Here is a 26,988-nt window from a genome sequence, read left to right on the forward strand (position 1 = left end):
GAAAAGAATCAATGCATTGCTTACCTAGAGGAGAAATAATCAACACAAGGCCTCACTTGCAAGTAAGAAATCGACGCATCACTTGCTTTTCCGATGCACGCTCACTCGTTCAGCTTTATTTTTGAAGCATATCAGGTACTTTGTGCTAAAACAATGCATTCATGGAGTTTTATGGATTAAGACACTTTTTACTTTAAAAATGCATATCTTTGCTTGTGTATGTTGTATTTTTGTTGCTTTGGTCTTGTCTGATTTAGATAAATATTGGCTATTTTTCTAAACTGGAGTGGAGTCCTTTTGTGGTATTTTCATTGTGTTACTGTGTGTGTTTGCGCAAATACTTTACACATTGCCTCTGAAATAAGCGTGACTGCTTATGCCAAGCTACCACGGGGTGAGCAGGGGTTATCTGAGCTGTGTATCTCCCTTACCCTGACTAGAGTGAGGGTCCCTACTTAGACAGAGTGTAAACGCAGAAATCCAACCCCTCCTCAAGAAACCCAAGGCTGACCCCAACAATCTCAAAAACTTCCGACCGATCTCTCTCCTCCCTTTTCCAGCGAAAGTCATCGAAAGATCGCCAACGCACAGCTCGCCCACTTCCTAGAAGCCAACTCCATCCTAGACCCCTCTCAATCTGGATTCAGACGAAACCACAGTACCGAGACCGCACTCCTCGCCGCCACTGATGACATCAGACAACAAATAGACAACGGCGAAACCTCAGCCCTCATCCTCCTCGACCTATCAGCCGCCTTCGACACAGTCTGCCACCGCACCCTACTGGCCCGTCTCCACGAAGCCGGCATCCAAGACAAAGCCCTCAACTGGATCTCATCCTTCCTCTCCGACAGAACCCAGAGAGTCCGGCTCTCCCCCTTCCGCTCCAAAGCCACCAACCTCATCTGCGGCGTCCCCCAAGGCTCCTCTCTCAGTCCAACGTTGTTCAACGTCTACATGGCCCCCCTTGCAAAAGTGGCCCATCAACACAACCTCAGCATCATCTCCTACGCCGACGACACCCAGCTCGTCCTCTCCCTGACCAAAGACCCTCTCACCGCCAAAACCAACCTCCACGAGGGACTATAATCCATCGCCGAGTGGATGAACAACAGCCGCCTGAAGCTCAACTCCGACAAGACGGAAGTCCTCATCCTCGGACGCTCCCCCTCGGCCTGGAACGACTCCTGGTGGCCCACTGCACTCGGACCCCCACCCACCCCAGCCAACCACGCAAGAAACCTCGGATTCATCCTCGACTCCGCTCTCACCATGTCCAAACAGGTCAACGCCGTCTCCTCTTCCTGTTACAACACCCTCCGAATGTTCCGCAGAATCTTCAAGTGGATTCCAATAGGAACCAGAAAGACGGTAACTCAAGCCCTCGTCAGTAGCAGACTTGACCACGGCAACGCACTCTACACAGGCATCCCAACAAAAGACATCAAACGACTCCAGCGCATCCAGAACGCATCCGCCCGCCTGATCCTCGACATACCCCGCCGATGCCACATCTCCCCCCACCTGAAAGACCTCCACTGGCTCCCCGTGGAAAAAAGGATCACCTTCAAACTCCTCATCCACGCTCACAAGGCTCTACACGACACCGGACCCACTTACCTCAACACCAGACTCAACTTTTACGTCCCCACACGTCAACTCCACTCTGCCAACCTCGCCCTCGCCATCGTCCCCCGAATCCAGCGCAAGACCTCTGGCGGCAGATCCTTCTCCTTCCTCGCCGCCAAGACCTGGAACTCTCTCCCCACCTCGCTACGCCAGACCCAGGACCTCCTCACCTTCAGGAGACTCTTCAAGACTTGGCTCTTCGAACGCTAGCAGCTCCCCCCACCACCCCCCCCTCAGCGCCTCGAAACCCTGACGGGTACATAGTGCGCTTAATAAGTTCTCTGATTGATTGATTGATTGATTAAACTGACTGCCAACTAGAAACCCCATTTGCAACACCCACACATACAGACTCACTTGCAGCCATTCATGCACTTATACAAATACTAATACAGCCACTCAGTCTCCCATTTGTTAAAGTAAAAGCAATGGTTCAAAGAAGAACAATTTTTTAGATTTGGAAATGTTTTTATGCTTTTTCTGCGTATTTTAAACATGTGACTTTCATGGTATTTTCTTTTTTAATGTTGAAAAAAAGAACATTACTTCCAGTGACAAGTGAGAAAACTCAGAAATCGTGAAATCCAAAAATAGGAAAAAAAAATAACAACATTTGTGTGCATTTATTAGTTGCACTGGTATAGGAACGGCCTTCTCTCCTACAGAAAGAGTTGTAGTACATTTGGGACAAAAAAGTCCCACTTTCCCAAACTCTGGAATTGTAGGGGGCACACTGGAGACATTTGGAGTGCTTGATGATGCTCCAGCTTGGATGTTCCCAGAAGATGATGTAGTTTTGTACTTCTCCAAATGTCTCATCTTTTACTCTCGCCAGAGGAGTTGAGTGTTTGTACATGCTAGATGTACTGCAGCTATACTTTCTCTCACTTGCCCTCGAAAGCGGCATGTGACTTGGCAGGAATTAACTTTCTTCTCACCCTCTGAGATACAGAAAAATTCCAATACCATAATTTCTTTGTTTTTTTTTGGTGGTTCTTCTTTTTCCTCTTCTTCCTCCAGGATGTTCATGTTGTCATCAGGAACATTCTCAGGAGCGCCTGCCATTTCTTCCACACAAAAGTAATGGAGAGAAAGTAACAAAATAATAATCTCCAAGTTCTCCAGCACAAGTGTGCACATGTGTTGCCACACGCAAAATGATGCAAAAAAGAGGTGGGACCTTTCGATATTTTTGATAGAAAGATGTTCCACCAATCAGAAGCATCTTTTTTAACTCACTTGGGGTGCATTACCCTTATGCTTTTCCATCACGTAGGGGTCGCGATTCCGTAAAATATGTTAAAACGAGTTTAGAAGTAAATATTTTCCTTATCTATTTTATCGCTTTTGGTTTACTAATAAACCTCTTATACTGTAGAAGTCTGTAATATAGTATTTTTGCTTTTTTTTTAACGCTCCTGAGTCACGTACCCACCACAATTCCGAAAATACATGCCGCTAAGAGACACAGTAGAGTCGCAACTCTTTAATTTTATGCTAAACCATCAAAAAACTTTATTTAATTACGTTTCCTAATATATTTATAAAGGTGTTAAAGATTCTCTTGTTAACATTAAAGTGTGCACACAGTCTATATATATATTTTTATACTACTGAAACTACGCCGAGTCAAGTACCCTTCGCAGAGGTTTGCGTGGGGTCCAGAAATTGTTTGTTTTTTAAAAATATATATATATAATAGAAAAATATACTGTAAGTAGATTGTATTGGATATACATAGTGACTTTTAATCCTGACAACTAATTATATACAATCTTTATAGTTGGTAGAATTTTAACTTGAAATATATTACTTTATTTTAAAAACACCTTATACATTTACTAAAACAACAATACGTAATGAACATTTTATACTTTTGAAATAAAAATATTAAAAAAGCTTCAAAATTCTGTGGAAAAATCAAAGGTTACAGTAACGGTATACTTAGGGAATGTATTTTTTTAAATCGTAGAAATTCACTGAAAAAAGCAGAGGTTACAAGAACATTATATTTAGGAAATATAATTTACAAAACCATGGAAATTCACTAAAAAAACTAAATTTAAAGGGATGTTATAGTTAGGAAATAGAATACAAAAAAAAATTAGAAATTCACTGATAAGACCAAAGGTTACAGTAACAATATAGTTAGGGTCACACATTATTTGTACCAAACCAAAGATGTTCAGCAGTTATAGTTACCTCAGCTAACTGTAACTTGCACCCCTGTAATGTACTGCTTATGCCTCACAGATTACATCACTCATGACATGGTCAGTGACATCAAAAATGACATCTCAATAATCAATTTTATAACATAATATGTGTATTTGTAAAGCACACATTCACCCAGATGGGTATCTAGGTGCTGAATAACAGATGTGTATTGTTACCCAACTCAATGGTACTCATTTTATTGACCTCAGAAGAATGCAAGTCTTAGTGGACCCTCTGGGATTTGAACCTGTGACCATGAGGTCAAACACAGGTCTCCTACAGTGAACACATTAGTCTACTAAGCCGCCAGACCTGGCAAAATAAATCATGTGATTGCATTATTATTGTTATAGTAAACTTTATTTCAAAGATGTTATGTGAGAAGTAATGAAGATTTGTTTCTCACACTTTAGTGAAAGGCCAGTTAACTATGTTTGCCAGCAGTCAATCCTTCTACAATTTTACAAGCTTCATCCAACATTGTTTCCAATTGGATTTGATTCCTGTCCCACAACAGCTAATAATTTTGTTGTTCAGGGATAACAACATATCTATTAATTTGAACACTAGATATCACAAGGGATTATAAAATTTATCTTAGAAATATTAAATTACACTCTTGTTTCACCTATGTGATTCCTCATAAAAGTTGGCATCAATTTTTTTTCTTCTTTCCAGTCTTGTTTCCATTCCTCACTCCTATTCTTAAGAAACTGAATGTCTGGCTGATTCCCAATGATATGGTGCAGTTTTTTACAAATGCTGTCAAGAGCCTCAAGGAGGAGAGGCAAAAAGGCAATCATGAGGTGAGTGCAACCAAATATGAGAAAAATGAAGAAATAGTAATATCTATGTAACAATCAATCATGTCTTGATGATGGAATGCTCATGTGTGATTCTACCTAGTGCCATAAATGTCTACCCCAACCACCCACCCCCCAATTTTACCGAGTAACGAAGAAGCATCATGGTGTACCCTTTATTAACCAGCATGCAAATTCCAGTCTATGACCATAGTCCATCAACCACCAGGCCACATTAATGGCTTCACTGTTTATATGATGTTTAGTTCTAAAGGTTCTTGATGTGTCAAAAATCCACTGATAGCCTCTACTCCTTAGAGCATCAGTTACAGTGCTGTGGCGATCCCAGAGCATCTGGGAAGTCTGGCACCCTTCCATCTTCTGAGCCCTTAGCAATAATGTTGACTTTCTCAACTGTTGATCTCTAATTCAGAGGGCTTCTTTAAAGTCTCTGCAGGGCAAATGGCCTTCCTAACCTAACTTATTGGATGCTTAGTGTTAGGAATCCAGTAGAAAAAAAATTCCTCATAAAAAAGTTTAACTTAAAATATCACATAAAAAATGTACACACAAAGATAAGGATTTAAATAAAAGATGTGCCCAGGTGTTAAACATTGCATTTCAATTGATTAATGGGACATCTGGTAGATAGAAAGTCGAGGAAGCATGACAATTAAAACGACCTGTTTTTCATATAGTGTTACTACCTCGCTTCTGAGGTTTCCAGGTGCTCTAAACAACAGATGTGACTATTTCCAAAGGTACTGTGCTTAAAGTATCGTTTTTTGGAAGGATGGAAGGCTGAGCCTACCACGCTTGGATTCAAACTCGTGATTGCTGATCTCCTCTTTGCTCTAGTGCCAAAGGTTTTGCTCCTTGATCTATACTTCCTGCTGACTGACTGTAATATGAACAATATGGAACAAAACAAGTGAATGGTATTAATGCATTTTCAAATCACACTTTTTTCCTGGTAGAGATACTTTTCAACTCAGTGGCTTCCAAAAGAAGGCCTGCTTCGTCAGCTGGAGCATGGGTTCCCAACCGTTTGACTTCTGTGGACCCCCACTTTATTATTACTTGAACCAGGGGAACCCCCACTGAATCATTATTGGAATCTGGGGACTCCCTACTGAGCCACTACTGGAAGCCAGGGACCCCTGCCTAAACACTGTACATGATCTGAAATGCAAAACAATAGACAGAAAAAATATACAAATGATAACACAATGTATTTAATTTGCAAACAAACATATTTAAAAAAAAAAATAATAATGGAAAGTTGTAGCTTTTCTAAATTCAACTGAAGCCACACATTGTCCATAATATATTCTGTTTGATGCACCGGCACTGCTCCCACAAATCAATCTGAGGAAACTAATTTAATTTTTAGTCTCCAATTTCAAATTGCTCGACATTAAATTTTCAATTGTACATTTAGCCACTTTATTTATATACACTTAATTAATCTGTTTATATTATTTAACTTTCTAAGTAGTCTTGGACCCCGAGAGGTGGCCTCGTGGACCCCCGGGGTCCCCAGACCACAGGTTGAGAACCACTGAGTTAGAGCATTGGGGAGACTGGTGGGGTGAAGGTCAGCGGAAGAGGGATGCAGCCAAGAGAGTAGCCAGAAAAAAACAAAATACCCCCTTTTGAATCATATTCATACGTGAGGAAGTATGCAATCCCAACCTTTTCTAGGAGTCTGATAGCCCTCCGTGCAGTGTTCCCTTGATTCGTGTTCTTTTCTTTCCTTTTTTTATCTTTTTCATCTTCTTATTTCATGTTCTCCTTTCATCAGTGCCTGACTCATTTTTTTTCTTTCCAATACTTATCATGTTTTGGTCTCTAAATATGTTTAGTTACTTCGCCATTCTTTGGCTTCCTTCTAGTGGGGCTGTCCTGGTATATTCTTTTTTCTCGTGGTGTGTCACTTGCTAGCTTCAGCTTCAATCTTGTGACCTGTGAGTCACAAATAAAAGCTAAGAGGGGAAAGTAAAAACTATTTAATCTGTCCAGTGTTACCCTTACCTAATGAGGTGTAGCGGGTGCTTCACTGCACCCTTGAATGCAGCTGGGTCTCTCATGCTAAAATCTTCAAAATATTTTTTATGGGTCCCTTCCAATTCCTTCCAAAGAGCTCATAAATATCACAGTAAAAGATTAGCTTTACAAAGGTAAGGAATGGGAGTATGGGCGTTACAATAGGCAAATGATGTGACAGAGAGAAAGAAAGAGAAATTGAAAAAAATTGAAGAAAACAGAAGCCACATGGGGTGAGTGTAAGAAGGAAATAGCGAAAAGTAAATGAAGAAGGGATATAAGGAGAAAGGTGAAAGAAAAGATGAATTAAGAAATGAAGAAAAAATACACGGAAAAACAGAATGGAAAAAAGAAGGATAGAAGGGATAATGAAAGAAGGAAGGGGTAAAAAGAGGGTGAAATTGAAGAAGTGGTAGGAAGCAAAAAGGAGGGGAACTTGAAAGAAAGGATGAGAGAAGAAAGATTAATTGAAAGAAAGGGAAAGTAAAAGACAGAGAGAAAAGGAAATAAGAGGAGAAATAAAGGAACAAGAAAGAAAGAATGGAAAAGGAAGGAGAAAGAAGAGAACAATAAATGAATGGGCGAAGGAGGGCGAGGAATGAAAGACAGAAGAGAAGAAAGAAATCAAGAAAGAAATGCGGAGGAAGAAAGGGAAAATGAAAAGGGTATGAAAAAGTAAAGAAAGATAGAAAGAAAGGAAAGAAGACATGGATCAAGGAAAAAGCAATTGAGGGACAGTGACAAATTAGTATTTATTTATGATGTGACATGAAAAGAGTTTTTTGGAAGAATGGGTGCGATAAACCGCACCTGATAAATAATACTCTGGGGTACCTTATTCATCTAGTGCGATGAATAGCACCTGTTACGAGTTTCTGTGGAATAATGTGGCATTTTAGTTCTCGGAGCACCAAATCCTCATGGTAACGTAAAGACTGTATCCCTCTTAAATTCCAGCAGGTTTGACCTGCTCAATATTAAGAAAGGGTGATATATTTAACACACCTTGTAATTGCCAGATGTGTTATATATCACCCAACCTGCAATTCAGACTCCTGTGCAAACAGTGATTTACTTAGGTCCGGGGAAACACTGACCCACTCATGATTAGGGACTAAGTCAAATTATTAAACATGTAATAAGGGTGTCGTAGTTTGGACTCTTGCTCTGAGCAAGACTGCTGGTCTCAGGATGACAGTACTTTCGTTTGTAGGTGACTAAGGGGGTTATTCTAACTTTGGAGGAGTGTTATTCCATAGGATATAATGGACTCGTAATACGGCTGGTGGTAAATCCGTCACTTTTCCGTCACTTTTGGGACGGATTAACACCTCCTCCAAAGTTAGAATAACCCCCTAAGTTTCTTCCTACAACTAGTTGTAACTGTTGTCCAAACCTTACCGGCTTACTAGCAGTACCTCACCAGAAACACAATAGTAAAAGGTGATTTGTAGCATTCGCTTACGCATGGATTCAAAGTAAGATCTCTAAGGGTTGTAGTGGTTAAACGGAAATTACCCTTTTCTCACAGATTTATTATGTCTCATACAAACAATGGCAATAACACAGATGCAGTGAAGTTATAATAGTTTTTATTCAACATAACTGCAATTTGTGATAAGTTGCATGAACTGCAATGATTAGGATAATGAATATACCAAGCAACAGTATTGTGAAGAGGAGAGTCATTGTTATAAAGACCCCCACCATTGTGCAATATATGAAAGAAATATATGTATATGTATAAAATGGAATAAGCCCTAATACCCTAAGGAGAATAGGTCTAACCTCCTACCTAAAAGGAGAGCTGGGTTTGTTAAACCTAATCTGCCAAAGCCGTGTCCATGAGAGGAGCCCCCAACCCTCGTTACCTTGGAATGAGGTCTCTATCTAAGACTCCGCGGGGACACGAAGACTGGGTCAGCGTCAAGATGACTGCAGCATCGGTATCAGCGATGGTGGCGATACCCTCTGGTCGGAATCCCTCTGATTATCTGTCTAAAAGTGTGTTGTATTTATACAGATCTACAAGGTCCCCTGACATAAGTGTTATTCATAACAATAGATAACAGGCATGCTTGGGACGGCAATTAATATCAACAATCCCTTGAAAGTATAGAGAGGGAAAATCCCTAAGTGTGAATGGCTACTGTATGTTTGTCTTTCGTGCTTGATCTTGACGCCTTGGCGCAGTGACACTGATAATAGAACCCATAACAAGTGGCCTAATTATAAACAAGGCTGCCATTTTAAAGGAAATAAATAATTAAATGGACTAAGACAGAGCAAGCTAAGTAGGTTAAAAGTCACTGGGTGACGGGGGCACGAGTTTACAAGCCTACGGCTAAGCTAACTCCTGTTATCCCGTTAAAACAAACTAGGATTCACTACAAGGGAGAGGGCTAAATGGAAGGATGTAAGAATGAAGAAAAAAAGTAAGGAGAAAAAAGGAAAAAGGGAGGAAGGGTGAAAGGATGAAAGATAAGAAAAAAGTAAAAATGAGAAAACACTGAAGATATGAAGGCACGTAAAAGAAGGGATGCATAATTAACGAAAGAATGAAAAGCAGGATGAAAGAAAGAAGGAAAGGAAGGAAGAAATGCAGGAAGAACGAAAGGGAAGAAAGGCAAAAGGGCAAAGAAAGGAAGTAAACAGAAGGGAATAAATGAATGTAGAAAGAACTAGAGGTAAAAAGGAAAAGTGCTAGGAAGGAAAGGAAAAAGGAAGTAAAATAAAGGGAGAAGAATGAAAAAGAAAGTAAGAGTGCAAATAAAGTAGGGGAAGATAAAGAAAGACAGAATTGAAGAAAAAGAAAGAGGAATTAGTAATAAAGTAAGAATATAAACATTTCAATCATAGCTGCCGTTGTCAAATAGATTGACAAACACAAGGGCATCCATGGCTGACCATAAAGAAACCCCAGATAATCAAGCTCTGTCAGTGGACATAAAAATAGGGCGATTATAATAAATAGGATTTGATTTTTCGTCATTGACTGTATAAAGTGAAATACTGCAGCGTGATAACCATAAACTAAGGGGGCATATTTAGGAGGCATGGCGAGCAAAAGAACAATGGATTAAACCCAGATCTGTGACTGAGTGTCTGCATTGTTCAGCACTCCGTCCGTCATTCTTTTGTGTTGCTAAAGTTGCCGTAAGTGGGAAGGGTATGCCCAGACATGGGTCCCATGCTCACTGTGCCACTGGATTCAAGCTAGCCTGGCTGATGAAGGGTGATACCCTGAATCCAGTCCCAGGATGCTTTTTTCTGGTCCGGGGAGGACTTGGCTTGGCAGTTCGGGCTGGACTGTTCCCATTAGGAACAGGTTCAAGACTGATTTGCATATGGCTGGGTCCAAAGTGGGGTGACATGGTGAGCAAATGAACAATGGATTAAACCCAGATCTGTGACTGGGGGTGAGTGTTTGCATTGTTCAGCACTCCGGCCATCATCCTTTTGTGTTGCTAAAGTTGCCCTAAGTGGAAAGGGTATGCCCAGACATGGGTCCCGTGCTCACTGTGCCATTACATTAAAGCTAGCCTGGCTGATGAAGGGTGATACCCTGAAACAGGTCCCAGGATGCTTGTTTCCGGTCCAGGGAGGACTTGGCTTGGCAGTTCGGGCTGGACTGTTCCCATGAGGAACTGGGTCAAGACTGTTTTGCCTTTGGCTAGGTCCAAACTGGGGTGGCATGGTGAGCAAAAGAACAATGGATTAAACCCAGATCTGTGACTGGGGGTGAGTGTTTCCATTGTTCAGCACTCCGTCCATCATCCTTTTGTGTTGCATATTTAAGAGCCCCTAGCTCCACTTGAGCGTCACTTTATGTGATGCTTCAGTGGCGCTAACCTCCGCTCCATATTTACAAAGCGTTACACCTCCTTGTAAATATGGGCCCCTTCGACGCAGTTTTCTGCATCAGAGGGGGGTGCAATGGGTGTTGCTGTGGGTGTGCCACAGCAACACCCATTGCATTTTGACTCTGCCTCAGATTTACGAGATTTCATAAACCTGAGGCAGTGGCAAAACACAATGCCACCGTAGGGGTGGTGCTAGCAAGGTGCAATGAGGAGGAATACATTTATTCCTCCTCATTTTTTGCTTTCTCTAAGCATGCTGCATATTGCTGCATGCATAGGAAAAGCAAAATGCCAGACATGCTTGTTTATGTGGGGTAAGGTGTCCCTTCCCGTGCATAAACAATAATTTCAAAATGATGGTTTGGCACTTCTGTGTGTGCTGCATACTGCAGCACACATAGAAGGGCCAAATTGCCATTAGTGATTGTTTATGTGCAGGAAGGAACACCTTACCACACATTAACAATCTGCCTGCGTTGGCACAGGCAGCTTAATTTAACGCCAGCAGAGGGGACCACACAGGGGTGCGCCGTATTCAATTAAATACAGCGCATTCCTGCGTTGTGAAAATGACGGAGCGCAGTGCTGCCAGTTTTGGTGAAGCGTCACTCTCCATCATTTTCTTTTAAATATGGGCCTAATAGTGCTAAATTCACCATCACTTGGGTAGATGCTCTACCTTGATTAATTGCTAGAGACTGTACATGTTTGTATATGACCTTTTAAATTGATTTGCCATAGACATCTCTAACTCCAACGTGTTCAGTAATCGTGTCTTTTCTTCTGTTACCAGAGGCGAGTGGATTTCTTGCAACTGATGGTTGATTCTCAGACGGAAGACATTCCAGCATCCAATGGCATTCATCATGGGTACAAAGGTAATACCCTACAATGTACACAGTCATTAAGTGGTTTTAGTGTCTAAGATAGTGATGGAGATTAGCAGGACTGACAGGCAGCATCAGTGAGTTATTTGTTTTTTAAATATTTATAACGTACAGCATAACGCCATACAAAGCATTTTTTCAATGCTTAAAACATAAGAAGGCCCCAATAAGGATTTGAAGAAAAGAAACCACAAAACGTGCAAATGAATTGTGAAAAAAGAAACAACCATCAATAAAACGGAAAGGGGTGCAATTAACCAAAAATATAAAAGTTGAACAGTTCTTGCCTTAGAGCAAGTGGGCCTTCATCTGAGATTGGAAGACACTGGTGGCGGTCTCATCCTTAAATTCTATAGAGCTTGAGTTCCAAAGCTTAACTCTAGCTACCTTATAGTATATGCGTTCTAAAAGAGTTTTAAAATCTCTTGATGGCTATCTCGAATCCAGGTTTCAATGTGGGCAGTGGTGGGGGACCATGTCTAGGTCTGGACAGCTTTAGTTGCCTCGAAGGCCCCTTGACATAATTTTTTTTAAAGTCTATGAACAGCACCTACATTCCTAATAGCAGTAAATGCAAAAGGCGATGTGCAAACACTATAAACACCTGCTGCTCCAAAGTGTGCTATTATAGGTGTCAAACAAACATAAATAGTTTGAATCATCAAACCGTAAGAAGTCCAATCAAAGTATCCAATGATACAAATCTTCTTTTATTTCTGGTCAAAACTTTGGGGGCAGATTTAGGGAAAGTGGCGCTGCACTGAGTACAGCGCCACTTTCCCTGCTCCCCTTATCCCTCCCCTACTACCATCACCACTCTTGGGCAGGTGTTAAAAGTGTAAAAAATGGCATAAGGAAATCTCATAGATTTCCTTACACGATTTTTCCGGCTCCCTGCATACATTATTTCTGGGACAGGCATAATGTAGCGCAAAGGTTTACAGAGTGGCGCAATGCATGTATTGCGCCACTCTGTAAATACTACCCAGGGATTTTAGCCTCACTGGGCCACATTCACGTCAAAATAAATGAGGTTAACATGGCGCAAAGTGGCGCTAGAAGCCTATAAATATGCCCCTAGGTTTCAAATTTCCAAATGTTACAGTCAAAGATGCAGCCAAAGCATTTCATTTACCAATGTAAACTTCTTCGGGGCATTCAAATCAGTGATAGCCAACTTATCAAGAGATTTGTTCGACAACTTGTATGTCCCAATACGTAGAGTGTCAATTATTAGCAGGGTCCCAGTTTCATTTCAAAACACCTGGTTCTTGTATCTCAAATCAGGCCACCACCATGGAAGACACCTCAGTACATGCTGTAATAGCTGTGTGATCCGCGACCCGCACCACACAAATACAAACCTCAATTTTTCGAAAACTATAATAAAAAGAAGTACACAGAGTTGTGAGTCGGCTGCCGATCAGTTCCCTCAGCCATTGGTTTTCCTGTGGTTTTCATGCTTTGCATTTCTTGGTTATGCTGACCATGAAGCCATATTATTTGGAGGATTGTGAGAAAACAGGGCTGATTGCAGAGGCCCCATAACTTTTTGCCCCCATTTTCCTCTTTTTGCTGGTGTTTTCCTGACTTTGATGGTGCCCTGGGTACTGCTAACCAGTCCCAGGGCCTGTGCTCTGTGTAAAATGGATATGCAAATTAGGCTAATTATAATTGGCTAAGTTAACCTACCTATAAGTCCCTAGTATATGGTAGGGCATGTAGGTTTAGGGACCACAGCATAGGTGGTGCACACCTAGGTGCACTGCTGAGGTGCCCAGTGTCATTTTAAAAGCAAGCCTGCCTTGCTGGCTGCTTTTAAATTAAAGTTATATGCAAATTCCACTTTGGAATTAAAGGTACTTCCAAAGTCTTAAACTACCTTATTTTTACATATAAGTCACCCCTAAGGTGTGCCCTATGTGCCCCTAGGGCTGGGTGCCATGTAACTATAAGCAGGGACTTTATAAAAGTAGATTTATAAGCCCTGGTGAGGTAAAAACAGCCAAATTCGTTTTTCCCTCATTGAAGTAAATGGCCTTCATAGGCTAGAATGGGCAGACTTTATTTTAAATTTTAAAGTCTCCTTAAATGTTACATACCAAGAATTTGGTATCAAATTGATTGTTATAATAAATCCCACAACTTCCAGTTGTTGGATTTAATATAACTAGTTCAGGTAAAAAGTTTAGACTTTACCTAAAAAGTTGCCAATTTCAGCTCTGCATTGTTTTTGCTGCTGTGCTCTGATTGGCCAGCCTGCAGCAGCTTCTGCCAGGCTACCTTGATGAGGTGTGAAGTGGCCTGACTTCACACAAAGGAATGTGCTTGGGGGAGAGAATCTCCCCTCAGCAGATGGTGAGGCAGGAAGGGGGAGGGCTGCCAAACTGGTCTTCAAAGGCAGAGAAGGACATCTGGAGCACCCAGCAACACCCCCACATCCTGCAACCCCAGACAGCTAGGTGCCCCCTTGATTAGATTAGGAGAGGGCAAGAGAGGGGTGTGTTTATGATTTTTAGCCACACCAGTGGGTGGGCTCAGCCAGATGTAACCTCCAAAAGTCAGATTCAGCCATGTTGGATTTTTAGAGACTGTTGCCTTTTGGGATGGATTTTTGCCACACTTCCCAGGAAGTGGTCATCACCCTGTACCTGATTGGAGAACCAGAGCCCCCCTGCTTTTCACCCAGGAGCAAGGATAAAACTGGCAGACCTGCACCCACACCTCAGATCCCTACCAGATTTCAACAAGAAAGGAACTTAAGGAGAAGAAGGACTGCCCTGCTGGACCCCTGGCCTGCACCTGGACCCTGCACTCAGAAGGACTGCACCAGCTGCACACTTGGGCTTCACCACAAGAAGGACTTTGCCTGGCTTCAACTGGTTCAAGGAGGGACTCCCTGTTTGCTACAGGTAAAAAATTGCTAAACCAGAGTCCCCTGCACCAACTCCTGAAGAAAGCGACCAGCTGACCACTGTCCAGTGGCCAAAAAGGAGTTTGCGCCAGGTGCATTCTGGGAGTTGAAGTCCGCACCCCCCAAGGACCATCACAGAACTTCTGGACCCTTGGGGTGAGCTGTGGACCCCAAAAGAACCTTAAAAGAACATCTGGGTGAAGCCCCAGAAGTTTGGAAAAGATTTGAGAATTTTTGGAAAAAAGCTCCAGAGAGGGACCGACCCGCCGCGGAAATTCTAGCCGGCTTGCCTCAACCGCGACCCGGCCTGACTTCGTGGTTCGTCCCGGTAAAGAAAAACATCCAAAAAAGAGACTAAGTCCGAACGTAAAAAGTTGACCGGGACCTCCCAGCCATTGTATCCGAGAAGGGCTCCATGGACGTCGGATCAAGATCCAGGTTTACCCCGGTCGAAGGATTTTCATCTCGAAAAAACGACTAAGTCCGAAGGTAAAAGTTTCCACCGAGGAAACCCACATCGCGTATCCGGACAAGGGCTCCAGGAGGTCGGATTCAACTGGCAGGTTCGTCCCGGTGAAGAAAAACTTCAAAATAAAGACTAAGTCAGAAGGTAACTTTTTAACGAGGCCTCCCGCGACCTGTAACCGAGCAGGGCTCCATCGCGGTCGGCCTGAAAGTTTGACTTTGCCCCGGTCGAGGTGCAACCAGATGACCCGATTGGCGCTTTTTGTTTCTAAGCGCTAGAAAAGTAATAATTCTTTAAAAATTCATATCTCCGGTTCCCCTGAACCGATTTTAATCGTTTTTGTGTCATTTTAAAGATAAAAATATAAACTATTTTTATAAATTGGTTTTGGATTTTTAAACTGTTTCCTGTGTTTTATTTAATTACTGTTTTGTGATATTTGAATGCTTTACACTTTGTCTCCTAAGTTAAGCCTTGACGCTCATTGCCAAGCTACCAAGGGTAGAGCTGGGATTAATTTACTGAGACCTAACTGTACTTTTGTGGAGGTTTGTGGCTTGTTGCTAGGTGTAGGTACCTACCTGCCCTACCAATAACCCATTTTCCAACATAATTGGAAGCAGCGACGGGATCCTGTACTTGTGTTCAATATCACGTTACAGTCTTAGGTAAAACAAATTAAAAATCCTTTAAATTGACCTAGTGCAAAAATTGTTTTTAATTTTTAATTTGGATTAATTTCAATTATTGAATTTTTGTAATTTTTCTAAATTCTTGTTTCCAATTTCTGCAAAAAGTTTTTGTTGACACAAAACTAGGGAACCATGGAGCTTGATCTGGCTAGCCTACCCACACTGACAGTAGTCCAGCTTAGGGGGTTGTGTGTTGAAAGAGGGTTGCCTGCAACCACTGATCTCAGGAAGCAAATCCTGATCACATCCCTGACAGCATGGGCTGAGGCCCAAGAGGTAGAGTCAGAAGAAGCTCCAGAGGAGGGAGAAAGAAGGGAGGATGCAAGCTCTAACCACTCAGGGGAGGGAAGGCATCTGAGCCCAAGTGAGGATGAGGAAGAACGGTCCTCAGTAAATACAGTCACTAGGGGCAGATCCAAAGCTAGTGGTGGGAAAGGGGTCCTTTCAGGAGGAGAGAACCCATCCATCAGAGAAAGAGAGCTGGAGGCCCAGCTAGCATACATAGCTTTGGAAGCAGAGAAGCTGGCCCTAGAAAAGAAAAAGTGGGCATACAAAGAGAAAAGAGATGGAAGCAGCGATAAAGAAGCTGAGGTGTCCATGGGTGGGGGAGTTTGCCCCAGATTACCCAAGGGGGTAGTTCCTGCTTATGTAGAGGGGGATGACATAGATAAGTGGCTGGGGGCCTTTGAGAGGGTACTCCAAATGAGAAGGGTTAGGCCTCAATACTGGGGTTCCCTTTTGTGGGAGTTGGTCCCCAACTCAGGGAGGGATAGGCTTCTGACCTTAAGGGGGGAGGAGGCAGATTCATACCCTAGTATGAAGAGGTGCTTAGCCAAGAAGTTTGGTCTGACCCCAGAGCAATATAGAATGAAGTTCAGGGACACCCAGAAGGTCAGTACCCAGTCTTGGGTTGACTTTGTGGACATTTCACTAAAGGCACTAGAGGGCTGGATTATTGGTAACAAAGTAGATACTTATGAGGGGTTATACAATCTGATCATGAGAGAGCACATTTTGACCAATTGTATCCAAGAAAGGTTACGCCAGCATCTAGTGGACTCTAAGCAGACCAACCCTAGAGAGCTAGGGGAGGCAGCTGATGAGTGGTTGAGAACCAGGGTGGTTGTCAAGTCCCAGGGGGGAGACTCCAAGAAGGGGGGGACAGGTCCCCAAAAACCTAAGGAGGGAGGTGGTAAGCCCACCACAGAGACTCCCTCTGTACCCCAGAACCCTAAGAAGGAGGAGAGTAAATCCCACTCCCACTCTGACAAGCAGAGACAGGGAGACCCAGGGTTAAAAAAACTCTTGGACAGTAGGGCTTGCTTTGACTGTCAGCAGACAGGTCACTTCAGAGGAGATGCAGCCTGTCCAAAGAAGGTGGTTAGCACTGGGCTGTCCAGTGTAGCCATAGAGGAGGATTCTTCAGATGATGAAGTCCTCCTAGCATTGAGCTGGGAGACAGGACCAGATGGTAAGCTGGTGATCCCTGAGGGTGGGAGTATGCACTTCCACCACATTCAAGTGAATGGGATCCCTACCACTGGCCTGAGGGACACCTGTGCCAGTCACACTATAGTGAGTGACCGGTTAGTGACGCCAGACATGTATGTCCCAGGAAAGACAAAGAAAGTCAGGATAGCCACAGGGGAGGTCACCTCCAAACCTGTAGCCATAGTGCCCCTAGAGAGGGAGGGTATCCTTGACTGGATTAGGGTGGTAGTCAGTGCTGACCTCCCCCTAGATTGTATCCTGGGCAATGACCTCCCAGAGGTGAGTCTGGTCACAGATGGGGTGGTCGCCCAGGGCGCCCCCCCAACCCAAAGTCCTGGGGAGTCAGTCCCTACAGTTAGGAGACAGGGGTCCCCAAGAAAAGGAAAGAAGAAAAGGAAGGGTAGGCCACTCTTAAAGAGAGTTCCAGGGAGCCAAGGGCCCTCTGCCCCAGTAGTGGGGGAGCCCAGAGTTGGCACTGGTGAGGCCTCACCTGACCCCAAGGAAGTCCTGAGTAGTCAGGCAGCTGTCCAGATGCAAGGTGTTGCCCCTGCACTGACAGAAGGGAGAGTGGAAGGAGGGTGTCTGCCACAGGAGGTGGTAGCCGCCCACTCTAGACAGCAAGAGGGGTGCCAGGACCCCAAAGATGCCCCTAAAGCAGCTCAGCCACCTGTCAGTGGAGAGCTTAGGGTGTGGTTCTGGGTACTGACAGCTGTCAGTAGCCTCTGCTGGGTGCTAGCCTACCTGGCAGCACTGTACTTGGCCTGGGAGGCAGACCCCAGGGCCAATAGCAAAGTAGGCCCCCTGACCCTATTGGTCATGGTGGGGTTGCTCAAGTGTTGGGTGACCTCTTTGGGTAAGCTAGGTGTTGCCCTAGCAAAGTTTGGAGTAGGGGAGGGGGGCACCTCACTACCCAAGTTGGCAGAGAGAAAGGAGGAAGACCCCCCTAGAGGAAAGTTTCAGTTTGTGTTGGGTCCTTTTACTGTTGGGATGGCTTCACTACCCATAGGGAGTGACCCTGACAGGAGGAGATAAGGCAGAGTAGGCCCTGCAAAGGGACAGCCAGTTTTCTTCACTGTCTTCCTCGCCTAACAAGCCAGGAAGACTCTCCCAGGGTTGGGCTGAGTCTCCTGGGCGTGTGGGCTGGGGGGGGGGGGTTGTGTGAGAAAACAGGGCTGATTGCAGAGGCCCCATAACTTTTTGCCCCCATTTTCCTCTTTTTGCTGGTGTTTTCCTGACTTTGATGGTGCCCTGGGTACTGCTAACCAGTCCCAGGGCCTGTGCTCTGTGTAAACTGGATATGCAAATTAGGCTAATTATAATTGGCTAAGTTAACCTACCTATAAGTCCCTAGTATATGGTAGGGCATGTAGGTTTAGGGACCACAGCATAGGTGGTGCACACCTAGGTGCACTGCTGAGGTGCCCAGTGTCATTTTAAAAGCAAGCCTGCCTTGCTGGCTGCTTTTAAATTAAAGTTATATGCAAATTCCACTTTGGAATTAAAGGTACTTCCAAAGTCTTAAACTACCTTATTTTTACATATAAGTCACCCCTAAGGTGTGCCCTATGTGCCCCTAGGGCTGGGTGCCATGTAACTATAAGCAGGGACTTTATAAAAGTAGATTTATAAGCCCTGGTGAGGTAAAAACAGCCAAATTCGTTTTTCCCTCATTGAAGTAAATGGCCTTCATAGGCTAGAATGGGCAGACTTTATTTTAAATTTTAAAGTCTCCTTAAATGTTACATACCAAGAATTTGGTATCAAATTGATTGTTATAATAAATCCCACAACTTCCAGTTGTTGGATTTAATATAACTAGTTCAGGTAAAAAGTTTAGACTTTACCTAAAAAGTTGCCAATTTCAGCTCTGCATTGTTTTTGCTGCTGTGCTCTGATTGGCCAGCCTGCAGCAGCTTCTGCCAGGCTACCTTGATGAGGTGTGAAGTGGCCTGACTTCACACAAAGGAATGTGCTCGGGGGAGAGAATCTCCCCTCAGCAGATGGTGAGGCAGGAAGGGGGAGGGCTGCCAAACTGGTCTCCAAAGGCAGAGAAGGACATCTGGAGCACCCAGCAACACCCCCACATCCTGCAACCCCAGACAGCTAGGTGCCCCCTTGATTAGATTAGGAGAGGGCAAGAGAGGGGTGTGTTTATGATTTTTAGCCACACCAGTGGGTGGGCTCAGCCAGATGTAACCTCCAAAAGTCAGATTCAGCCATGTTGGATTTTTAGAGACTGTTGCCTTTTGGGATGGATTTTTGCCACACTTCCCAGGAAGTGGTCATCACAGGGGGACGACCCTGTACCTGATTGGAGAACCAGGGCCCCCCTGCTTTTCACCCAGGAGCAAGGATAAAACTGGCAGACCTGCACCCACACCTCAGATCCCTACCAGATTTCAACAAGAAAGGAACTTAAGGAGAAGAAGGACTGCCCTGCTGGACCCCTGGCCTGCACCTGGACCCTGCACTCAGAAGGACTGCACCAGCTGCACACTTGGGCTTCACCACAAGAAGGACTTTGCCTGGCTTCAACTGGTTCAAGGAGGGACTCCCTGTTTGCTACAGGTAAAAAATTGCTAAACCAGAGTCCCCTGCACCAACTCCTGAAGAAAGCGACCAGCTGACCACTGTCCAGTGGCCAAAAAGGAGTTTGCGCCAGGTGCATTCTGGGAGTTGAAGTCCGCACCCCCCAAGGACCATCACAGAACTTCTGGACCCTTGGGGTGAGCTGTGGACCCCAAAAGAACCTTAAAAGAACATCTGGGTGAAGCCCCAGAAGTTTGGAAAAGATTTGAGAATTTTTGGAAAAAAGCTCCAGAGAGGGACCGACCCGCCGCGGAAATTCTAGCCGGCTTGCCTCAACCGCGACCCGGCCTGACTTCGTGGTTCGTCCCGGTAAAGAAAAACATCCAAAAAAGAGACTAAGTCCGAACGTAAAAAGTTGACCGGGACCTCCCAGCCATTGTATCCGAGAAGGGCTCCATGGACGTCGGATCAAGATCCAGGTTTACCCCGGTCGAAGGATTTTCATCTCGAAAAAACGACTAAGTCCGAAGGTAAAAGTCTCCACCGAGGAAACCCACATTGCATATCCGGACAAGGGCTCCAGGAGGTCGGATTCAACTGGCAGGTTCGTCCCGGTGAAGAAAAACTTCAAAATAAAGACTAAGTCAGAAGGTAACTTTTTAACCGAGGCCTCCCGCAACCTGAAGCCGAGCAGGGCTCCATCGCGGTCGGCCTGAAAGTTTGACTTTGCCCCGGTCGAGGTGCAACCAGATGACCCGATTGGCGCTTTTTGTTTCTAAGCGCTAGAAAAGTAATAATTCTTTAAAAATTCATATCTCCGGTTCCCCTGAACCGATTTTAATCGTTTTTGTGTCATTTTAAAGATAAAAATATAAACTATTTTTATAAATTGGTTTTGGATTTTTAAACTGTTTCCTGTGTTTTATTTAATTACTGTTTTGTGATATTTGAATGCTTTACACTTTGTCTCCTAAGTTAAGCCTTGACGCTCGTTGCCAAGCTACCAAGGGTAGAGCTGGGATTAATTTACTGAGACCTAACTGTTCTTTTGTGGAGGTTTGTGGCTTGTTGCTAGGTGTAGGTACCTACCTGCCCTACCAATAACCCATTTTCCAACAAGGATGGTTACATTATCTTGCCTTGCCATTTGGTTTTTGGAATGGGACATAAGGTAGTCCTTTTGTTAGACTGCAAATGCAAGATGATGTGTAGCTAGTGATGGAGAGAGACAGCTTGTTTATGTAGTTTCTTGTCTGAAACAATGACACAACATAAAGCAACACACCATAGCATAGCATAGCATGACCCAATGTAATACCCCCAGGATAACAGCAAAGCGCAGCACAAAACACCCTAACAGCAAAGCACACATGAAACACCCAAATAAAAAGCATGGGATAACATACTCTAACATTACACAGTGTAGCACTGCATATAACAACCTAACACAACACACTATAACAAAATGCAGCATAGAACAGCATGACTCAGCATAACACAACATGCCATAACATAACGCAGCATGATACAACACTCGATAACACAACTCATAATGTTGTGGTGTCGCCAGAAACTGGGCCAACAAGACAAGAAAGGCCTAAACTGCCAACCCTGTCAACAAACTCCAACCACATCTGGGGCAATGTTGGCCACCTGCAAGAGGAGCAGTAAGAGTGAGTGGCTCAGGGCCACACAATGAAGCGAGAGGCACCATGAAGCTGTGGCAAGTGCCACAACAGTAGTGCTATAAGTTGTGGGCTGGGCACCTTGCCCAAGTGAACGAAGGGGGGTGGAGAGAGAGAGCAAGATGGTGGCCCCAATGTGTGGATCCAGTGCAGTGGAGGAAGCCCAGGTACCAACCTAGAAGGGTGGAAACATCCAGTGCGATTAACTGTTGAAAGTGGGGGCAGCTGCTTCCCTGTAGGGCTTTACATGGTGGAGACATTAAATGACTGATGGTGACCAGGTGTGGCCAAGGAGGTGACAGTTGGTGTTTCCTATACTGCACAGGTGGATTGGAACAGTTCATGCAAATTGCCCTGATGAGCACTAGTGACCAGAAAAGATGGGCATTTCTTCTCCCACCCACAAATTCACCCACAGCCTACACAAGGGACTTTGTCACGTGAAACTTCTGTGGGACTGTAAGTTGAACACAATGACCATGCACTATCGTAAGTAGTGTGGGAAAAGATTTGCAAACCATACTGTACCCACTAATGTGACCGACTGTTAGAACCAATAAACATTTTGAGGTGCTCACAGCTGGTACCAAGGAAGTATCAGGATACTACAACATAAAGTAAACATCCTGTGCTTGGAACAGTGTTTAAACTCAAGAGTACAAAGCACACTGTGGTAGTGGCATCATTGATGTCTGGATTCAGTGTCATAGGAGGCCTAATGGCCGAAGCAGAGAAACAGGGGTTGCATTCTTAGACCCGACAGATGGCCTGTATAGCATATTAACAGCAGTGCAAGAATCGCAAACTGCCCTTAAATCAAAAATCGACCCAGTAACCACAGATGTAGGACTACTAAAGCCTGACCAAAGAAACTTGTCAGAGTGAATTGAGGCTGACAAACATGTTTGTGGTGAAGTCTGAAATTTCTGAAATTGGCAAAAATCGGATAGAGTTACTGGAAGATGTATGTTAGAATTTCAGGCAGAACATATAGAAGGAAGAGCTTGCAGAAGTACCCCTGGAATAGTTGGGCTGCAAGAGCACACATGAGGTTGGGACAAAGCTTCCTACCTGTAAAATTAGCTATCAATGGTGGATGTGCCTGAGGGCCTCTCTAAATTCTTTGTGATTGAGAGGGTTCATAAGACGCTTGTCCTGTTGCTCCCATCAAGTGCTCTTCATCAATAGTAAGATGCTAGTGTTTCTCTATTTCCAGATTACATGACCGCAGTGCAAATGCAAAGATGGTCTTTCATAGAAGTAAAAAGGAAGGGCAAGTTTTTTACATTCTGTTACTATTGGTGAAATTAAAGCTGATACACAAGGGCTGTGCTCTTTTCAGACGGGTCAGGCATCTGGGCCTTGCTAGAAGGGAAGAACATCACAACTGCAAAAGAAGAGACTGACAACAAACTAAAACAAGACATGCACCAAAAGCCAGAACGAAGCACATAAGAAATTGATGCCTAATTATGGCAGAAAGTGTAGCCCTAGCGGCAGGTGCGCTGCCCTCTGATACGTTGAGACAGTCGCATGATTCAGAATTATCACATTAGGACAACTACAACAAGCCATCTGGACTGAGAGGAGGGAACTGAGGTTACTTCATGATACTCAGACTATGTAAAATCACAACAAACCAATACACTAGAATGTAAAGTCTGAGACAACAATCCTATCTATGATGCAACAAATTGAATTTTGTAATGCCAGCTGATACTTGTTAAGGGGCATCAATATTACAATCTCTGGTGTTCCCTTGACTCATATCAAATGGCACCACATTAGGACAGGTCTGAACAGAAATACGAGGAACTGTTGGATTTAATTCCACGTTAGTTTCTCTATTTTCTGTGTTTTTCAGAACTTGAACCTCAGTACTTCACTGTGGAGTGAGCAGGGCTACTTGCAGAAACAATGAGGTCGAGGCCATTCTATTTCTTTTATGGACATATATATTTACACCACAGGTCACTGAATTAGCATGAAGTTAACAAAACAGTTTATGATGATAATGAGGGCCCAGTATTTGTTACACCGCCAGACCTAGGGAGCGAGGGAACGGGCACAGGGCAAACAGACTCACCCTAAGATTGCAAAGTCACATTGGGTAATACAAAGGCTGGTACTGGAAGGCAGAAAACTTTGTTGAGAAGGAGAGCTGCAGGATGGGGTGGTCGCCGTGGCTGTGGGAAGGTTACTAGTATTTAAATGGCCAAGCAAAAGCAGTACAGACTGATGACTTTGGGAGATCCATGGCATGGCCACTCACTCAGAATCTCACAAAGTTATTGCTTACTTGAAAATGAGAGGGGTAAAAATAGCTTGCTTTCAGGTCACCACATAGCTCAATCTCATATAAAGAAATTGAGAAAGAAATCAAAAGGCAAAATATTTGCAACTAGGTATTTCCCTTACCTAAAAGGAACACTCATATGGATGAGACTAGGAGTAACATTCAGAAATCCAATGAGGTAATTGATGTAGAGAGTCGCTATGCAATGGTGGAGGGCCTACTGGGTTATAGCCCAAGAGCGACTGATTTGTACATATGCACCTAATACGTTGCCTGAAGAACTACTGCTCTGAGTGCTGTATAATCTAGTAGACCACTTGATACCTGGTGTGGTCTGGCTGATACTTTAATTCTGTTTACAACATTGACAAGCATAGATCCTACCCCCAATGCAAAGTGTGGTAAGCACAAGAAACACAGCCGCCAAGAAGATAAGAGTTGGAAAACTGGGACTTAAAGGTTGTATGGAGAGCCCTTCATACCTGTAAAGAGGGCGTGGCCATTCTATGCCCCTGTATCTAAACTCCACAACTGCATTGAGAGGTTCTTGATACAAAACGAATCATTGACACTAGTGCACATGTCTGACTATTTATGTAAGAACATTTCAGACCATAACCCATTATTACCTACACTCAGACGGGGGAGATCCACTTAATGAATCCCATTATGCCATTTACAAGCATTAGCCCTATAAAATCCATTCTTTATCCGAGTACTCAGGAGACAATAGATAATTATTTCTGTTCGACCAGGCCTTTTTTCGAATGGTTATCCCCAAACCTTTTGCCTTCTTCCTCTTATTGTTTCTGACCTATTTTCGTTGGCTTTTTGACTCTGGGCCCTTTACCATTGCTCAATGCTAAAGTCCATATACTCTCAGTCTAAAAGTATTTGTGATTGGTTTCTCAATGATATTCAGTTTTCTAGTAAGTCCCTAGTATAGTGTACCAGGCGTGGCCGAGGCCTGTAAATCATATGCTACTAGTGGACCTGCTGCATTGATTCTGCCACCCAAATGAGTAGCCCTGCAAACATGTCTCAGGGCTGCCATTGCAGAGCCTGTGTGTGCAGTTTTCAAACTGCCAGGTCGACTTACCAAGTGCATCCACTTTCCAGGCCAAAACCTTCCCTTTTACTATGTGCAAGTCACCCTTAAAGTAGGCCCAAGACAGCCACATGGGCAGGGTGCAGTGTATTTAAAAGTCAGGACATGTACTGGCATGTTTTACATGTCCTGATAGTGAAATATTGCTAAATTCGGTTTTCAGTATTGCAAGGCCTATCTCTCCCATGGGGTAACATGGGGATGGCCTTGAAATTTCTTTTAATTGTAATTTTCCATTGGGACCACATAGAGCTAAGGCGTTTGGGTCTCTGAACTCACACTTTAAAAATACATCTTTTAGTGGGCACTTTCTTACTTAACTATTTTGTGCCTCTGCCTGTCTGCTGAATACATTTCTGGATCAGGATGACAATTGGGCTGTTTATGAATTTACTCTAGACAGTCACACAAAGAGATCAGAGGTGTGCCCTGCACAACATGGTAGGTCTTCCTGAGCTAAAGTGGTGGGAGGTGCTGACACTTGCACCTGACTGGGGCTGTGTCTGTCCTCTCACAAAGCATTCACCAACCCTGTGGAGTGTGTCTGGGGCTAGGGAAGGGAAAGGCAGAGTCTTGTGCACTACAAAGACTTCTCTTTGAAGTCTGCCTACTTCAAAGGCAGAAATGGGTATAAGTACTGGACCTCTGACACCACATAGTTAGAATCATTTTGGACTGAGAAAATTCTGAAGAAGTGCTTGAGGCTGTAGGAGAGACGATCACTCTTCCTGATGCATTGTTGTGGTGGCCGGCTGCTTGCTGCTTGTGTCCTAGGAGGGAAAGAACTGAACTTGGCTTTCTTCCCCATGCTTCCAAAGGTTCTTCAAGGGCTTGAACCGAGCTTGTCTCTTGGTAAGAAGTCTCAGGGGCATCAAAGACGTCATCTGCCAGTGCCTGAGCTCTTCTGCTGAGAGCCCTGACTTGCCAAGTGTAGCCATCTCCGTTCACTGTGCCCTTGGAAATGCAAGCTGGAGATCTGAAGGAGAAAATCCATGCATCAATGCATGGCGCCAGAAGAAGTGATGCAACATCAGTCACACAGCTGAAAAATCAACGTAATGCCTGCAGAATCAATGCAATACCTGTCTTGTAGCTGAAAAATCTATGCAATGCCTGCAGGATCAATACAGTTGATAACGTGTCCCGACCTAGGTAACTTACTCACTCTGGGACTCGTTTTAGGCCAATAAATCTTTTGACCCTGATTGGAGGCTCCTTAGGACGAGGTATCTATTCAGCATTTCAATAAATGGATCAGTAACCTCATCAATATTCACAATGACAAATCAATCAAACTAATCAATAACATTTCAATAAGCTTTAACACCCCATGACCTTTCAGCCATGAATAATTACACAAATCTAGTAAAATTTAAGATATTTATTCCCTATTTGTTACACTCTACTAACAAGTTTATTAGTCTCAATACCAGCAAACACATCAACAACGTTGTAACATGAAAACTTGAATAAGACTTTATCAAAGCAAAGATCATGAACATTAGGACAAAACACGACGTTAGCATGAATCAACTTTAGCAGAGTACCATTAGCACGTTATTCAACAAAGCAAAGATCCAGTCATTTGTCTATTGGCATCCGTTTGGTGAATTCCTTACCTAACCTCTAATTAGCATCAGCATGTTGGGCTTCATGCAAAACAATTTAGTAACATGAATTCAGAAAACATCTAACTATGGCCTCTATCAAAAGAGCAGTTGGTACCTAAAAAGAAAAGGCAAACAGACAATTACAATACATCATCATATAGTTACCCGCCGTAATGGGTCAGCATACAGAATCAGTCTTCCTCCTCAGGACATCAGTTGATTCGCCATCAGCCAGGACAAACACCAAAACCTCAGCAAGGTAGGGCAAAAGTCTCTTCCCTCATAAGGAGGAGAAGTAAGTATCGGACAAGGCAAGGAAGTGAGAAGGGTTTGAAGAATCGAACAGCAAAGTCTTAAGGCAGAATATCAGAATAACAGCAAGAGTGTCCCTATAATGGCAAGAGTGTAATAGCTTGGAGGAGCTAATAATGGCCCATTTCTCCTTGTGACACGTCATTATATTAATCTTGTCAAACAAGTCTCTAATTTCCAATTGGGCAATATTTGGTGCATAGTTATCTCTGTCCAATGATCTATCACACACCTTACTAGAATTTTCACCTAAGACAGTTCTCAAGTAGTTTATTGGCTCCTGTAATTGACTTCCTCAGCGGGTAGAATGTCAGGTACGGAAAAGTTACACTCGTCGCTCCAGTCAGTAGTTCCATTGTCTTCTCCTAGGCTAGGCGACCTTGCGCCTGTTGCGAATTACACTGTTTCATTCAGCAAGAATGTCTCCTTGAGCAAGTCAG

General features: G+C 43.7%; 1 protein-coding gene across 1 annotated transcript in view; it reads left to right on the forward strand.

The window, feature by feature from the left end:
- LOC138261215 (cytochrome P450 3A21-like) overlaps nt 1–26,988 on the forward strand; it is a 425,990-nt gene that overhangs the window by 310,025 nt on the left and 88,977 nt on the right. The window contains exons 8-9 of the mRNA XM_069209968.1: nt 4,525–4,652; nt 11,352–11,436. Coding sequence (XP_069066069.1) covers nt 4,525–4,652; nt 11,352–11,436 — 213 coding nt within the window. The remainder of the gene's footprint in view (nt 1–4,524; nt 4,653–11,351; nt 11,437–26,988) is intronic.

This window comes from Pleurodeles waltl, chromosome 10, assembly GCF_031143425.1.
Source record: "Pleurodeles waltl isolate 20211129_DDA chromosome 10, aPleWal1.hap1.20221129, whole genome shotgun sequence".
Taxonomy (NCBI): domain Eukaryota; kingdom Metazoa; phylum Chordata; class Amphibia; order Caudata; family Salamandridae; genus Pleurodeles; species Pleurodeles waltl.